At 31.5% G+C, this 17,434-nt stretch overlaps 2 protein-coding genes across 2 annotated transcripts; both read right to left on the bottom strand.

Moving 5' to 3' along the window:
* Positions 1-248: 248 nt before the first annotated feature.
* BDBG_17863 (uncharacterized protein) lies at positions 249-424 on the bottom strand (the record flags this gene model as incomplete). The annotated part of the gene is made up of 1 exon (XM_031725492.1): positions 249-424. A coding segment is annotated over one exon (175 nt), but the record flags the coding sequence as incomplete, so codon positions are not given.
* Positions 425-13,676: 13,252 nt separating this feature from the next.
* Positions 13,677-14,196, bottom strand: BDBG_17862 (uncharacterized protein; the record flags this gene model as incomplete). Its single annotated transcript, XM_031725491.1, has 2 exons — positions 13,677-13,713; positions 13,865-14,196. Coding segments are annotated over 2 exons (368 nt in total), but the record flags the coding sequence as incomplete, so codon positions are not given.
* Between the last annotated feature and the right edge of the window lie 3,238 nt (positions 14,197-17,434).

The raw sequence follows: 17,434 nt of genomic DNA, 5'->3' as shown, positions 1-17,434 counted from the left end.
TGCTTGTATTCTATCTAGTTTATTATCAGAGTTATTTCTCAATTCTCTAATCTTAACAGAAGTTTGAGAATTCAAATTCTATTTTCATTTAACTGAAGAATTAGAGTTTGAAGACTTAGATAGTTAAGAGTTTCTTCTTTTTAAGCTTACAGTTGTAGATTTACTGACTTGACTATTCTCTTTAGTTCTAGATTAACTTTGAGCTTCATCTTTTCTTCAGTTCTTTTAAGTTCTTGAAGCAAATATACATTCTTTTAAGTCAGATGTATGTTTTTCTTTACAATTAGAGCATTTAAGCAGAGTATACTGATATATTTCATCTCTTTTTAAGCATGTTTTACATTTATGCTCACTAGTTTTATAATCTCTAGCATAGAATGCATATTTTGAGTCTTTAAAATAAGAGATTGCAAAGTATTCATATCTTTGACAGTTTGAACACTGTGTTTGAGCTTTGAGATTCATTCTTAAGTCTTTGTATTCATGAACTCTCATTTTCAAATCTGCTACTCTGACTTCAGAGATTTTTGATTATTCAAGTATTTTTATATATACTAGAACAGAGGCATTTCTTCTGCTTTGTCTGAACTCAATTGAATTTAGTCATACAGACTCTTTTCTTAGTTAAATAGAATTGTATTCTTCTAATTCATTTTTAAGAAGTAGTATTTCTTCTTCACAGTCAAAAGTTTCAACTGAAATATTATAAAGAATAAATTTATCTCACTTTTCATCTCTCTCAGATAGAATTATTATGTTTAACAAAGATTCTACTACTGATTTTCAGAGATACTCATTCTGAATAAGGAATTCTGTACTGAATTCAGACATTGTAGTTAGAATGATAGAATTTTCAAAGAAGAATGACTCAATTGAAGCTATAACTGATTTTTGAACTTCAATATCAGTTATTAACTGAGAAAAGAACTGCTGATTAATTTCATTTCTGATTCTGAAAATGAGATTTGAATTTAGCTTGTTTTTCTGCAAGATATTCTGATTTGAGACTTTGATATGTGGTTCGGCAGAACGTACGACCGTCGGATAATAACGCGGCCGCTTCTGAACTTGCTTATGAGTGTAAAGGGGCCATAGCGGCCGCTAATTAAATTAGTGTACAATATATAAGAAGCCAGCGTACGCCTGTAATCATACACTGACTTAAGCAACCTTTGAATCACATCTGATAGCATGTCTAAAAATCAGTGAGAAGTGCAGGCTCCTCCAGGGCATGATAATTCTGTCTATGAAGTGATTTGTAGTTATCATGTCAGTGTGGTTCTAGAACATCTCAAAAGATAGTGTACAAAGAGCAGTGAGCAGAAGAGCATCTGATTAATACTGCTTCACTTGTTGAAGGAAAACTCCATGCTCAGGTGAATGCCATATATGTGAACAGATGAGATGTGAGAAAAGAAATGAGAGCAGTGAACCAGATTCAAAGAAGACTGCTCTTCACTCAAAGGAATAAAAGAGAGAGTGGCCACCACTGAAGTTGTATGATAATAACAAAAATCATATAATAATATAGCAATATAATGATATAGTAATATAATGATACAGTGATATAACAATAGACATCATACAATCAATGAGAAATCACTGAAATGAATATCTTCTCTAGTTAATACAAACAACACTCTTCTCTGCTATCTGAACTGAAAGGTATGCAGAACCTCTCAGAGGGTTTACTCAAAGCAGTAAGAAAAGTAACTGAGACTGTCAAATCAGAATTGAAGCTCTGTACACATACAAGAATTCTAAATAAGATCAAGGTCTTGTGTATACAGTGGCAGACTGAGACAGAAGTTAAACAACAATTGACATTTACTGCAGATCAAGCATTCACTATGAAGAGCTTCACTGACACAATCATCATCATTAATAAGAATAGAGAAAACCAGATCTTAGGCCTGCAGTGAGAGATTGAATATTTACACAGACAGATAACTATACTAAACCTGAAGATCTCATCATGATTATTCATGACCTCTTCAGAAGTGTACATACTATCAGAGACTGCTGCACAGAATGAGAATCTGAGCATGAAATATATCAAGCTAAGAGATCTGCTGAAGTTATCAAGCTTTAATAACAACTGAAAAAATAATGCTGCAATCAGCTGACTAAGTCAGATGTAATTATATTATTAAATCAAATATGAACTCACAGACAGATAGTTAACAGAATTTTAACAAGTCTTAAGATCTGCTGCATTTCTATGTGAAAAAGTGAAGTCATTATAAATGACTGATGAAAAGATGAATCTCACAGACTTAGAGTGATATTCATTCTCACAAATATAAAATAAGTTTTTCAAATGAATCTTATTCAACTTTGAGAAAGTGAATATATGAGATAAGTGTTATAAATGCTTCACTAAGTATAGACAAGTGAGCAATCTTACATTATACTTCACACACTTCAGCTTACACTATCTTATATTAAATGAAGAGCTTTCAACATCTTTCTGTTTACAGATCTTCATTCATAATCTTACACCTGAGTTGAGAGTGAAATGAAAATGCTTAATCTCATAGTCAGATATAGTGAAGAAAGCATACAATATTCTTATTATACAGGAATAAGTGAGTCAATTGTGATAGAAAATACTGCAATTGAGTATATCTCAGTGAAGAACAGATAATCAGACTTCTATAATATAAGTTATATATTTAGATATGATGAATCTAGATCTGAATGTTATCACTAAAGTACTGAATTCTCTGAAAAAGAGATTCTCTGAGTGAAAATCTTGATATTATGAGTATTGAGCTTGCTTCAACTACAGATACTAAAATTATGATATAAAAGATTGCACTCAGTGTGTGCAGTCAAGAGAAGTAAGAAAGTCAAAAAACTAGCAGAATTAGTGAGCTCAGAGACACTCACTAATATTCTATAAAAAGTCTTCAAAGTGAAAGAGATATCTGTGTTAGATGACTCTCTGAATTCTATGAACACAAAGAGAAAGCAGGCTTCTGACTGAGATGTGAGTAAGAAAGTGAACACTCATCTCAATGCCTTAAGACCTGAAATATTAATGTATAAGAGATACTTGAGTAAGAATCAAGAGATAGCTGCAAAAGTGTTAGCAGACACAGAAGCTTCTATACAATATATTGATAATTATATAATCTGAAGATTGAAAGAGATTCACTGAGTAAAGAATCTCTGATACATAAGATTATCTGATAACTGATATTTGATATCATCTATAAGAGTAAGAGTTCTCTTGTACTTTGAAGAATGATCTTGCTATATTTGAGTATAAGAGCTGCAGAACATGAAATACAATCTTATTCTCAGACTTGATTGATTTCAAAGGTTCAATCTGCAGATTCAATGATGTACATGTCATATACAGTTGACTGATAGAAAGAAAACAGTTCATACAATTCTATCAACTGATATGAGAAGAACATTTCATGTCTCTGATATAGAAGAGTTAAATCTGCTTACACATTAATAAGCAAAGAGAATAATTTATAAGATCTCATCTGAAAGCATTCTGTATGTTATACAAGACTCAGAAGCAGAGGAAATTAAGATAAAAGATATGCAGAAGAATAAGTATATGAAGAAGCTTCTGAAGAAGTATGAGAAGATCTTCTGAACAGATCTTTCACTGAAATTGCTACTGAAACAAGGATTTGTATATGAGATTGATACAGGGAATGCAAAACCAGTCAATCAGAATGTGTACTCTCTATCACAAACACATCTTGAAGAATAGAAGCATCAGATCACAGACCTTCTAGAATATAATCTTATATGACTCTTATCAAGTATGTGGGGCTTTTCAGTTCTATTCATGAAAAAGATGAGTGAGAAGTGATGAATGTGTATCAATTATTAAACACTTAATAAGCTTATAATCAAGAATGAATATTCACTGTCACAGATTCAACAACAGTTGAATACAGTTGAAAATACTCAATATCTATCAAAGATTGATCTTTTCTCAGAATACTGATAGATTTATATAGACAAACTGTCAGTTCTGTGAACTGCACTTAATATGTAATGAGAGAAGTTTGAATTCCTGATAATATCATTCAGTCTGATAAATGCACCTGTCATCTTTCAAATGATGATGAATATGATTCTTTATAAATAGAATGAAATCTCATGTCTTATATATCTTGATAACATTCTAGTCTTTTCAAACTCATATGATAAATATCTGAAGTATCTTGATAAAGTGCTTACAACTCTGACAGAGTATAAGCTCTATATTAAATTAATCAAGTGTGTGTTTGAAATGAAAGAGTTGAAGTTCATAGAATATGTAGTAAGTGATGACTGTATACATCTCATTCTGAAGAAATTGAATGTTATAGTAAATTGATCACAGCTGAGAAATGTATATTATATACAATAGTTTCTTGAGTTAGTCTCATATTACTGTAGATTTATCAAGAATTTCACATGAATATCTGCATCACTCTCAGATCTCTTAAGAGAAATGAATGTAAATCTATGAAAGAAGAAGTTTTATTCAATCATCTGAAATACTGTGTATGAAGAGGCTTTTCTCACACTGAGAAAATGTATAATAACATTCTCAGTGCTTATTCAATCAGATCATGATAAACCTTTCTACATTAAGACAGATATATTTAAATGAGCTATCAAAGACATTCTTCTACAGATGAGTAAGAATAGTAAGCTGCACTCAGTGATATATGATGATAGAAAACTATCAGATGCTGAGCTCAATTATTCAGTGCATGAAAAGAAATTACTAGTGATTAAGTATACACTGATATTGTGAGATAGATATATTAACAACAGATATATAACAACAGTGATCACAGATTATAAAAGCCTCATCTATCTATAATTAATAATAAAATCTTCTAAACACTTAGCATGTTGAATCTTGAAGTTTCAAGTGTACAATCTTCATATCAAATACTGAAAGGAATTGAACACTGTGATATCTGATACAATCAGTTGCAGATCTGATTTCATGAGTGAGAGTTCTGTGAATCAGGCATAAGAAATGTTCATATTAAATGCACTGAGAGAATGTAAGCAATCAGAATGAGTAAATATCATAATCTCTTACTTGAAGAATAACAAGATGTCAGATGATAAGTGTTTTATAAAAGTAGTAGAAGAGATGCTTCTGAACTTCAAGCTGAGAAAATTGAAAAACAATGTTGTGCTTTACTGTAATCTAGAATATATAGAAGCTCTCTATCTAGAATCTTCATTTCAATGTGACTTGATAACTCACATGCACAAGGAATTCAGTCACTTAGAAAGCTCTGAACTCATGAATGTACTTAAATCAAGAGCATACTGGCCAAGCATGGCTGAGAACATTCAGATGTACACTCACAAGTGCTCAAATTACCAGGTCATGAAAGAATCTAAGAAAGGGTTAGAATGCAAGAAAGTGTAATATCAGATAAAGTGTACAATATAACTGTTTAAACAATGAGAAGTGTAAGGGGTCTACGCCGAATAGATCGGTGTAATATTGATAGGTCTTATATAACAAAGATAAAAATGTTAGAGAAGGAAAGAAAGAGAGAGTGCAAGAATCAGTGATTGAGGTGGATATTTATACGTGTATGTGGTGGTGTACGCGGTGGAGCTTCGGGGCGGGAGAATATACGCGTGTTTGTAGCAGCTGAGGATCGGTGATCAAGAATGGCTGAGAATTGGAGTGTATGTGTTTGAGAATGAAGTGGTTGGAATCTGTGAAGTGTAATGAAATAGTCTATATGATTGATCAGGTGTAGCCTGCCACATTAGCCCCCCCTTTCAGAAGCAGTTTCCATCAGTCAAGAACCACTGTTTCAGATAACACAGAACTCAGAGTCCAGGTCAGTTGATTGTAACTGACTCATTTCACAAGATATTATCAGCTGCAGTCACAGGGTCTCTTATCAAGGATATTCTTAATCTCTCACTCAAGCTCATTATCTTCTTCTATGATGCCTGGTGACTGTCAGTCAGAAGTCAGTTGAGAAGAGAACAGATCAGTGACAGTGCAGCAGAGCAAGCTTGTGTAAAATACATCATGAATCTCTGATGATGTGTTAAGACAGTAGTTATGACTATCTAGAACTTCTATCACTTTATACTTGACATGGTGGTAATCTAGTATATGAGATGAATATGTGGTTTGTATGTTCTTAAGATTCAATCATATCAGATCTTCTATCTTATATTGTTCAGTGAGATCTCAGTGAACATTGATTTGATTCTCTTGATCTTGTTTTACAGTTGTCATGAAGATCTCTGCTCAATTGTGAACATCTCAGAGTTTCATTACTATATTATCAGTGATCTGAATTGAACTGTGAGAGTTCAGTGTGAACTGTGTGATCTCTAGAAGATTCAACACTTTCATATGATATCTGTGTGTAAGAAAGAATGGGCTTACATCTGTTGAAATGACATCTCAATCATTGATAGTGATCTCTGTGTGTAGAAGAAGATTATGCCAATCATCTTGTAAGTAGTTGCAGAACTTACAGAGATAATTCTTCACAGTCTGAATTGTTCATTCTGACACATCATCAGTCTCAGAGTGATAGATAGTTGATAGACAGTGTGTAATCTTGAGAACTTGATAGATTCTTGTTCAGAGAGTGCTCATGAATTGACAGTTCTGATTCAATACTATAGATCTCAGTAATTCATGCATTTGATAGAACAGGCTCTGTAGAAAAGCTTTGATAACTTGTTCAGTATTCATCTTGTCATAAGGTTTCAATATTACATCTTTGCTCAGTTGATTCACAATGATCAGAATGTTTCTACAACTCTTACTCTTAGATAGATTGACAGTGAAGTCAATTACTACATCTCACCAGATTCTATTGAAGATATTGAGTGATTTCAATAGACCTTTTCTACAGTTCTTTCATGAGATAATAGAAGAACAGTGATTGCAGTTTCAGATAAAGTGTCTGATACTGTTTGATATCTCAGGCTAGTAGAACTCTTGAAAGATCATTCTATACAGTTGTTCATGACCTGAATGACTGGTCATACATGAATCATGCATCTCTTGCATTATCTGAGTGTGTAAGGATTCAGAGTGAGAGACTCAGTGTCATTTATGAAATCATAGAGTGTTATTATTATCAATTGAACATTCTGAGATATCAGTTCTTATATGTAGTTCTGGGAAAAATCAGAGTGTTTCTTGATATACTGCTTCAATGAGAATCTGAAGAAGTTTATTCATCTGAGCTGCTGTATGTCATAGTTCATTCAGTGTAGAGAAAGTGAAGATATCAATAGCAGTTCTAACTGAAGAAGCATATATAGTGTCATGAACTGTTTCATCTTGATCAACTAGTATCTTCAGATTTAAGAGTCAGTGCTCTCAGTTCATTCAGCAAGTATCTGTTATATCAGATGGCATATCTTGCTCTTGTTATAAGAGAGCATCTGTCATTGAGTTCTGGCTACCAGGATGATAGTGTATTGTAAAATGAAAGTGACTTAAGAACTCAGATCATTGTATCTGTTGTTCAGTGAGTTTATGAGTAGTTATGAAGTATTTGAGATTCTTATAATCTGTGACTATCTCAAATTCAGAGACACTTCAGAGTTCAGAGTCTCATTCTTCTAAACAGTGTATAATTGTGAGAAGTTCCTTGTCATAGATCTCATAATTGCATTCAGTGAGACTCAGTTTCTTAGATATGAAGATATATAATTGTAGAACATCTTCATCATCATATTATAATATTACTTCTTCTATTATATAGTCAGAGAAATCAGTTTCAATAACTATCTTATGATCAGAATCAAATATTATTAGCAGAGAAGTATTAATAAACATCTTCTTTATCTGTGTAAATGCAGCTTCAGTATTCACTGATCATTGAAATACTGAGTCTTTCTTAGTGAGATCTGTAAGTGATCTTATAATATCTGAGAAGTTTTGTATAAATTATTAATAGAAGTTAGCAAATCTGATGAAGTTTCATATATCTTTCACAGTATGCAGAGCTTCTCATTCAAGAATGACAGAGACTTTCTCAGAATTCATTTGAATTCTCTTATCAGCTTCTATAATAAAACTCAGATACTTGATACTCTTGACTTCAAAATCACACTTATTAATATCTATTAGTAGTTCTGCTTCTCATAGTCATTATAATATCTTTCACACATACTCTTAATATTCTTTTCTGAATTCATCAGTGAAGATGAGAATGTCATCTAGATAAGCAGATACAAACTCATCAAGAAAATCTCAGAGTGCTCAGTTGATATACTTCTGAAATGTACTGAGAGTGTTAGTCAGTTCAAAGAGTGTGACTATTTATTCAAAGAGATCATAACATGTTTGAAATACTGTAAGCCATTCATCTTCTTCAGTGATATGAATCTTATGAAACATGGTGATGACATCTAGTTTTATAAACTATTAAGCTCACTTGATCTGTGCTAGGGTTTCATTGATGAGAGATAAGAAATATCAATCTTTCTTTGTCAATCTGTTCAGATCTCAGTAGTTCACACAGAATTGAAGTTCTTCATCTGATTTCTTTACAAAGAGAATAGAGGCTGCAGTGAAAGAGTTGCTAATATGTATAAATTCTTTATTCAACAGATTATTGAGTGTCTTTTGAAGAAGAAGAAGTTCATCTTGAGATATATTATAAAGAGGGCCTCATGGCAGTTCAGAATCCTTATTCTTCTTTTTCTCTAACTTGATACTGTGATCCACTCTGAGATCTCATAAGAGAGGTATGTTTGTAATATTATCTTATCAGAAGACATCTAGATATTCATGATATTGTTGAGAGAGTTTCATATGAGAATCTATTGTTGTAACATGAGATAATTTTTCTAGAGTCTTTTTAATATTGATCAGACTGGCAGAATAGATTGATACATGATTCTGCTATCAACAATTCTTTCAGCAACTTCTTTTTCTGAGCATTTTATAGATATTGACAGAGATCTGTGTCAGATCAATAGTCTTGTGAATGTCATCTTCATGAATTCTATCATTGTTAGGAAATATCAAGCTTCTGTTTCAAGTGTTCAATAAGATACCTTGTTCAGATAGTCAGACAAGTTCTAATATAAGATTATAATCAAGATTATCAACTTCATATACATAGACATCTTCATGTTGATGTTCTCTCACATCTATGATCAGCTTCATCATGTAACAGGTATAAATGTCTTTTGAATCATCAAATCCTGCAAGAAGTCAAGATTTTGATAAAGAGATACACTGAAGATTATGATATCTTACAACTGAAGATTTTATCATTGCATAGTGACATAGATCACTGTCTATCATGGCTTTCATATTATACATATTATCAATCACAGTAGATACAAGAATTGTATTCATTGTCATCTTCTCTTCAAATCATTGTTATCTGACCTCTTCAAGCTTCTGTTTACAAATTTGAACAGAAGCTAATCTTTTCTCTGTTTCACTGAGACATTCTTATAGTTATCTTCTGAATCTTCCTTTAATGTAATATGATTGATGCAGACAGATGCTGATTCATTCTTTAAACAAGAAGACACTGATCTTTCTCTCAAGTATAGAGGCACATAGGTTGATTAGCAGTTGAAAGCAATATGTTCTGATCAGTTACAGTTGATGTACACTTCATGTTAATATTGATCAGCAACTTCTTCAGAAGTAATCTCAGAAACTCAGAAGTCTGTCTGAACAGCAGAGACTCTTGCTTATGTGTAGATATTTAAGTCTACTCAATTCATGATATCTGTATCATTGTTATTCCTCAGCATAGATGTATAAGTTACTGAGATATAATGTCTTCTGTCACTATTCTGTATATTCTTGAGCTTAGTAAGACAGTCATTCATTGTCTGAAGCTGTGTGTAGAAGTCTTCATAAGTCTGGTCTTCATCTGCACTTATAAGAGCTTGTAAGAGTTTGAAAGTTAATGTCTTCTTGAGCATGCTAATCTTCATTCAATTCTCTCAAGATTGATCACCTGCTTCTAGAATCTTGGTGTTGAAGTCAGGGATAAATGTTATAAGAGAAATATTTCTCTATCAGATGCTCTGTAGTCAATCTAATACTTTCTGTTGTATGACAGTGTCTCAGAACAGAATATCAAGATATTTCATAATATTATCAGATATTTGTAACACTGATTCACATGCTTTTATTCATGAATGAAACTTCTGTTTCATGTGATCTTTCAATTATTCATTGATATATTAACTTTGATTGATTAATGAACTGATGGCATCTTCATCTACACTCAGTTTTGTGAGCATTTTCATTCTTCATGATGAGTAGAGAGTGAGATTGAAAGCATTGAAATATACAGAAGTATCTAAGTGTTCTTTCAGCACTTTTATATTTGATTCTGTAGATGTTAGAATTGTGTGAGTTAGTCATTAAATCTCTTTGTATTGATGTTATTGAGTTGCATGTATATCAGCTATTTGTTATTATTGTAGTTTCAACATTGCTCAGAGCCACTGTGACACTGCATCTATGCTCATATTCAGAGGTTCTCTCATATTATTGTTAGATATGATTATATTGTTTATTGAATGTGTGATATCTGTGAAATTTGAAGAAGTGTAATTGTATGAATATCTCATATATCTGAGTGTCAGGACTCTCAGATCTTTCACTGATGTTCTCTTTGTAGAATCTTATTGCAGGGTCAGAGTGACTGGTGAGCAGCTTCTATCTGAGAACTCAGTGTCTGCTTAACTATTTCTCTATTTCTTATGCATTGTTATGCATTCAGATATCTCTTAATGAATAATTATTCCTGATGAGAAGACAATGTGTGAATAATTATTTTCTAATAAGAAGATGATGAATGTTTTTATAGTGTAAGAGGCCTACACTGAATAGATCAGTGTAATATTGATAGGTCTTATATAACAAAGATAAAAATGTTAGAGAAGGAAAGAAAGAGAGAGTGTGAGAATCAGTGATTGAGGTGGATATTTATACATGTATGTGGTGGTGTACGCGGTGGAGCTTCGGGGCGGGAGAATATACGCGCGTTTGTAGCGGCCGAGGATCGGTGATCGAGAATGGCCGAGAATCGGAGTGTACGCGTTCGAGAATGAAGTGGTTGGAATCTGTGGAGTGTAACGGAATAGTCTATATGATTGATCGGGCGTAGCCCGCCACAAGAAGTGAATCTTATAGGCATATTGCTGTGAATGTCAAATGAAAATCAATGAATAATCACTGCTATTGATTATGCTACTGACTGGCCAGTTGTGAAAGCAGTTTCAGAGGTGACAGAGAAGATGATAGTGAAGTTTCTACATGATGAGATCTATGTCAACTATGAAATACTGCATGAGATTCTAACTGATAATAATGTGAATCTCATAGAAGGAGTGATGAGGCATTTCATGAGCCAGTTACAGACAAGACATTGTAGAACAACATCATATCATTCACAGATAAATGAGAAGATGAAATACTTGAATGAAATCTTGAGCAACATGCTGATAAAATATCTAGTGAGTAAGTCAATGAGATTATGAGATGAATATCTCAGTCAGGCACTATTAGTCACATGAATTCAGCAGCATGCAGTCTTCAAGTGTTCATTATTCTATCTATTGTATGAATTGCATCCGCACATCTCAGAGAATGCTTTGAAAAAGATGAAGGAGAAAACAGCAGCTGCAGACACAACAGTCACAGATATAACAGTTATAAATGCAGAATCAAGATTAAAAGAGATCAGTCATGTACATATAAAAGCTAATAAGTTACTTCTGAACTGAGCAATTCAATTGAAAAGAATATGAGACTCACTAGTTAAGAAATCAAGTCTCAAGATGAGAATATAAGTTCTCATACACAATGAGAGTGTTGAGAAGTTTCAATCTAGATGATTTGAGTTATATAAAATACTCAAATCACATTCTCTGAGAATATACACATTGAAAGAATCAGAGAGATGAATCTTATACAACTTAATCAATGATTCATAACTTATAAAAGCAAAGATATAAGATCTGAGTAGATTATAATTATTCACAGTACTATTATCAGTATTGAAAAAGAAGAAGCTTATAATTGAAAAGTCTTGTAAAGTAAGAGAAATCATAGATACTTACAAATCAGATAATCTCACTTATTTCAATCTTTTCATAATTATAAGAAAAGAATGAGAAGTAATGAAGAAATCAGATGAATATCACACTTTAATAAGTGATAAGACTGTAGTCAGTTGTATAATAACATGCTGCAGACAGTGAATGCAACACAGTAAAGAATGATCTCAAAGTAACAGACTTGCACATGAATCAGATTACAGAAGAAAAAGGAATTCAGAGTTAAATTCAACTGTTTATATCAGTTCAATTACAGAGACTATAGAGGATAAACTATCTGAAACATTTACAGACATATGAGATCAAGTCATCTCAATCTCTGAGAATACTCAGAGATCAGATGAGGTTAGTTTCAATGAGCTGTTCACTGTAGTGATCTGAGCAGATGAAGAGAGACAGTATAATGCATGAGACAGAATTACAAAAGATGAAAGCTGCTGAACCTAGTCACTGAACACTGTATTATATAGAGATTGTGTAAGAGTAGTGACTAGCAGACAAAGAAAAAGTATAAGAAAAGGAAAATGAATTGATCATCAACTGTAAGAATCAGCTGTAAAAGACAAATATTATTATACACATCTCATTCATTTTCATACACTACATGTTTAATCTATTTTCAATGCCACATCATCTGAAAAACATTAAAAATAAAGAAAATCTTAAAACTTGAGATCTGCAAGAGATTTGAGAGCTGTAAGCTGCTCTTATAATAATATTATACATGTCTCTGATTTCTCTACTGCTCTGCATACAACATTAATGTCATTTATCACAAGATTGACTGAAATGTCAATATAGAAATGTGTATATATACATGTAGAAAAATTGAAGAAGAGCACAGAATCTGCAGAATTAGAAGTCAGAACAGAAAGAATAGAGACAGAAGAAATAGAAGAAGAAGAAGACACAGAATCAGATAAATGATAGCAGAAGTCACTCAGAGCTGAATACTTATAATCTGATATACACACAATCTTTTCTGCAGAGAAGAAAGAGAAAGTAATAAGAGAAGCTTAAGAGTGAAAGAGAGTAGTCTCAGTAACATTATCATCTTCAATCAGAATGACCTCTGATATCAGAGTAACTAAGAATCATTATTAGTGTATAAAAATTATAAAATCAGAGATGATAATAATTATCAAATAAACACCTGCTGATTTTAGAATTGTACACACAATTACAATATGCACAAGGCTTCTTAGAAAGAGAGAGAGAGACACAGAGAAATACAGAAAGTAGAACACAGTGTATGAACAGCTCATTCTTACAATAACATCTCAGACAAGGTGTACAAGCCTCACACCCGCGGGTGTAAAAGAGTATGATATTCATATTTCTATTCTTGAAAACACAGATATCTTTCATCTGCATTACAAAGTCAGATAACAGATATCAGAGAATAGACTGATATGAATCTATCATTCTGAAGAAATTTATCAGAGTGAATATTCTTATAATATTGAACTTTACAGTTATGAAAAGCTTCTTGATATCTATAAATATCATAACTTTATACACAGTAAAACCTATAATAATTTCTTCTAAGAACAGAAAAATCAGTGTCAGAAAGAAAAAATGAAAAAGAAAAAGACTTATAATCTCAACACTGTTGAGAGAGAGAGTGATTCTCTGAGATAAATGAATAATTATTTCATTATAAATATTTAAAATGAATATAATAATCAGTGTCTGCAACTGAGCTCTAGATCATTATATTATACACAGTCTTTATACAATAAATTATTCTGAGAGTTGATAAGAAGAGTGAGAGTGTATACACTGAGAAACATGATTTATTAAGTCTACACAATATCTCCTTAAAATGAGAAGAGCTAATAATGAAAGCAGAGACAGTAAAACCAGAAGTAGTGAGAGTAAGAGTTGCAGAAACAGAGATAGTAAAAGCAGGAGAATCAGACACAGAGACAGATGTAGAAGATTGAGAGAGAGCAGCAGAGAAAGAAATAGAGAGAATAGAGAGAGATGCAGAAGACTCAGTTACACATGACACAGATAATTTCTTTATTATTGCATTCTTCAAGTTCTCAATCAATGATTCAATATTGAGTTCACTATTATTGATAAATGTAGATCTGTCAACACATGAAGATTCTACATGAATAAAAACAACATATCAGCATCTGTGTTCATGCAAAATCATGTCAGAAAACATGATCAGAAATTCACTGAGAAGAAAAAGATTGAGAATGTATAAGAAGATGAAGAAGATGTGTCATTTATAATAGTACATTCTGACAATTGTTAGAAGATAAACAAGTTCTGATCACATACATTTCATAACACATTACACTTACTGCTAATGAACTGCCTGATATAAGCACTCTAATGACACTTGTTATGAAAATGAGAGGCTATTGCCAGAAACATGTACAATGTGATAGATAAACAGATAGAAAGAGTTGAACAGAAGAAGAAGTAGAAATCTTGAATAATAGTGACATTCAATGATGATGAAGAAGATGATTAGAGAATGAGAAAAGTTAGTGAATGAGTGATGTAATATAGTGAAAGTTTCTTTGTGAGAGTGTACACAGAATGCTAGCTGAATCAGAGATAGATCACACAATTGTGAAATACTAGTGATGAGCTAATCCGCATGAAGCTAGGGTGTATGACATGGTCACATGAGCGTGACTGAATCTGATAGAGAAGAATGTGGTTCAGAAGAACATACAACTGTTGAATAATAACACAGCCGCTTCTGAACTTGCTTACAAGTGTAAAGAGGTCATAGCGGCCGCTAATTAAATTAGCGTACGATATATAAGAAGCCGGCGTACGCCTGTAATTGTACACTGGCTTAAGCAACCTTTGAATCACAGATAATAAGTCTTCTATTTCTGAAGATTTGAAAGTTTTTCTCTTTTTACATTTTTTTCTCTACTTTTCTATGAATAGAAGCATGAGCAGTATTCTTCTCAGTTTTCTCAAAATTTTGAGCAGATTTTAAGACAGCAGATTTAGAGACAGTAGATTCAGCTACTTAAGCATATATTTTCTTCTGATTTAAAGAAGAAGAAGAAGAAGAAGTAGAAAAAGAAGAAGAGTAAAATGAAGAATCAGTGATTATACTAGGAATTTTCAATGTTTTTTGAACTGTGTTTAAAATCCCAAGTTTGAACTTGATCATCTTCTGTAGTTGTCTAGTCTGAGCATGAAGAATTAACAGAACTTCTTCATTTATCTCACTCAGACACTGCTTTTCAAGAATTTTACTTGCTTTTTCAAGCTTCTGTATTTCAAGAACTTGTTATTTCTCTATTTCTTCTTTCTTTCTTCTCTTCAGAATTTCAATCTCAGAAATAGTATTTGAGAAAGCATCTTTTTCTATATCAACTGAGTGTATTTTTGAACTCATTGTTCTCACTCAATGAAAAGTTAATCAGACTGTTTCAATTGAGAGATTTATTAAACTCTTTTAAATTGAAAAGTTGATCAGACTGTTTCAATTAAGAGATTTCTAAGTCTATTTTCAATTGAAAAGTTGGTCAGACTGTTTTAAAAGAAGAATACAAGACTTTTATGTATAAAACACCTGATTTTTTTTTCACACTAGTTCAGTAACTAGGTTAAATTTTTGAATAGAATCTAATAAACTAAAATTGATTTTTGAGATAAATCAATAAAATCTTTATAATCTCTTTCTTGAAATACAGTGAGGAAAAGTATGATATCAATTGATAATAAATCAGATAATATGACAGTTTTTGAGAGAAAAATTTATAAAAAATAAGTTAACTTTTTGCAGAGAAATTGATTAAAACTATTCAATTTTATTCTAAATCATTCAATTCTTCTCACACAACAAGTGTACAACTCAAATCAGTTAATAAAGAGTGTAAAAAAGAATTAAGTATTAATGAAAGCTCTTCAGTCACTGAAAAAGTAATTCTTATTTAAAAGAATGTGAAATTATGATAAAAAACAACTCTGTTTTTAATTCTTTGTAAGAATACTGTGTAAAACTCAGAGAAAAACACCTTACTTTTTCAAGAGAAGTAAAAAACTATTTCTAAAATCTTTTTTTTTTTTTTGCATTAACTGCTACAGAACAATGAGATAGAAACTGCTAAGATATACACTACTATATACTCTCTATCAAGACTTTTCCTCTTCAGAATCTTGATATTATAGAGAATATAAGTCTGTTTCTATTAAACTAACCGTATAACCGTGTCTGGAATCAGGATCAAACTTTACAGTTACTATACTATCTAAAAGCATTACTTCTGATCATGGTTTATATTTATTACATTGATTTCAAATCATATTATTTCAAATATTAAAGGTTTCAGATTCACTTTTCAAATAAAAATCTAGTCTCAGATAAAGAATATGTTTGAATTCTTAGTCACATTTTCATTCTGATCTCATTATTGATAATAACATTAAATAAGTCTATGAAATCATTTCTCACTTACATAATATCATAATATAGTGCTCATTTGTTGAAAATTCAACAGAGAGTGTTACTAAATATCATTACTTTTTTAAACACAGATTATAATTTATATAATTTTAGTTATAAAAAAAATATAAAATATAAAAACAAAAAACAAAAAAATAAAAAATAAAATAAAAACAAGAAAGAATTACAATGAAAAAAAAAAATAAAAGAGAAAGAAAAAAATAAAAAATAAAAATAAAAAAAAAATCAAGATTACAGAGCTATAGTATCTCTAAAATACTCAATTCTCAGAGTCTTTGCAATATTTATTATCAACTGTGTATCTCTTACAGTGAGAGTAACACAGCTGTGATAAGTTATTATCTTAATATTATCTAATAAATAATCAGTATATATCTGTATAAATGTGAATAATTAGAAAATATACACTTAAAAAGTATGATCAGGATGAACTCTGCTGCCACTTAAATAATATCAAGAATAGAATACTGAAATTAATGATTTCTCTTATTAATTTCACAGATAAGACATGTGAAGATGATCTTGAGAAATATAAGATTCTCTGACTTCTGATAAAAACAGATCTCACAGAGAGACTCTATTTTTATAATATCAGAGACTGAGTATTATTAAAAAGTATTACTTTTATACAATGCATATGCACTTACTATAGTAATTCATTCTCTACATATATAATTAAGAGTTGCAGCTTTCTCATGCTGCACAGCTCTCTCTGAGATGCTGCTGCTAGTTTATAACTCACACAGTCTCTCAGTTCAGCATATACTGCATGTATACAGCTCTGTATACTGAAATCATGTTAATTATTATAACCTGGCATGATACTCACTTTTCACAGACCATGTTTCATTTGATTGAGAGGAGAGAAGAAGAGACATAACTACTGTTTTATTTAGAGAC

The sequence above is a fragment of the Blastomyces gilchristii genome, assembly GCF_000003855.2.
Source record: "Blastomyces gilchristii SLH14081 genomic scaffold supercont1.29, whole genome shotgun sequence".
Taxonomy (NCBI): domain Eukaryota; kingdom Fungi; phylum Ascomycota; class Eurotiomycetes; order Onygenales; family Ajellomycetaceae; genus Blastomyces; species Blastomyces gilchristii.
The sequence above is the reverse complement of the archived record's forward strand: the minus strand, read 5'-3'. Positions and strand labels throughout refer to the sequence as shown.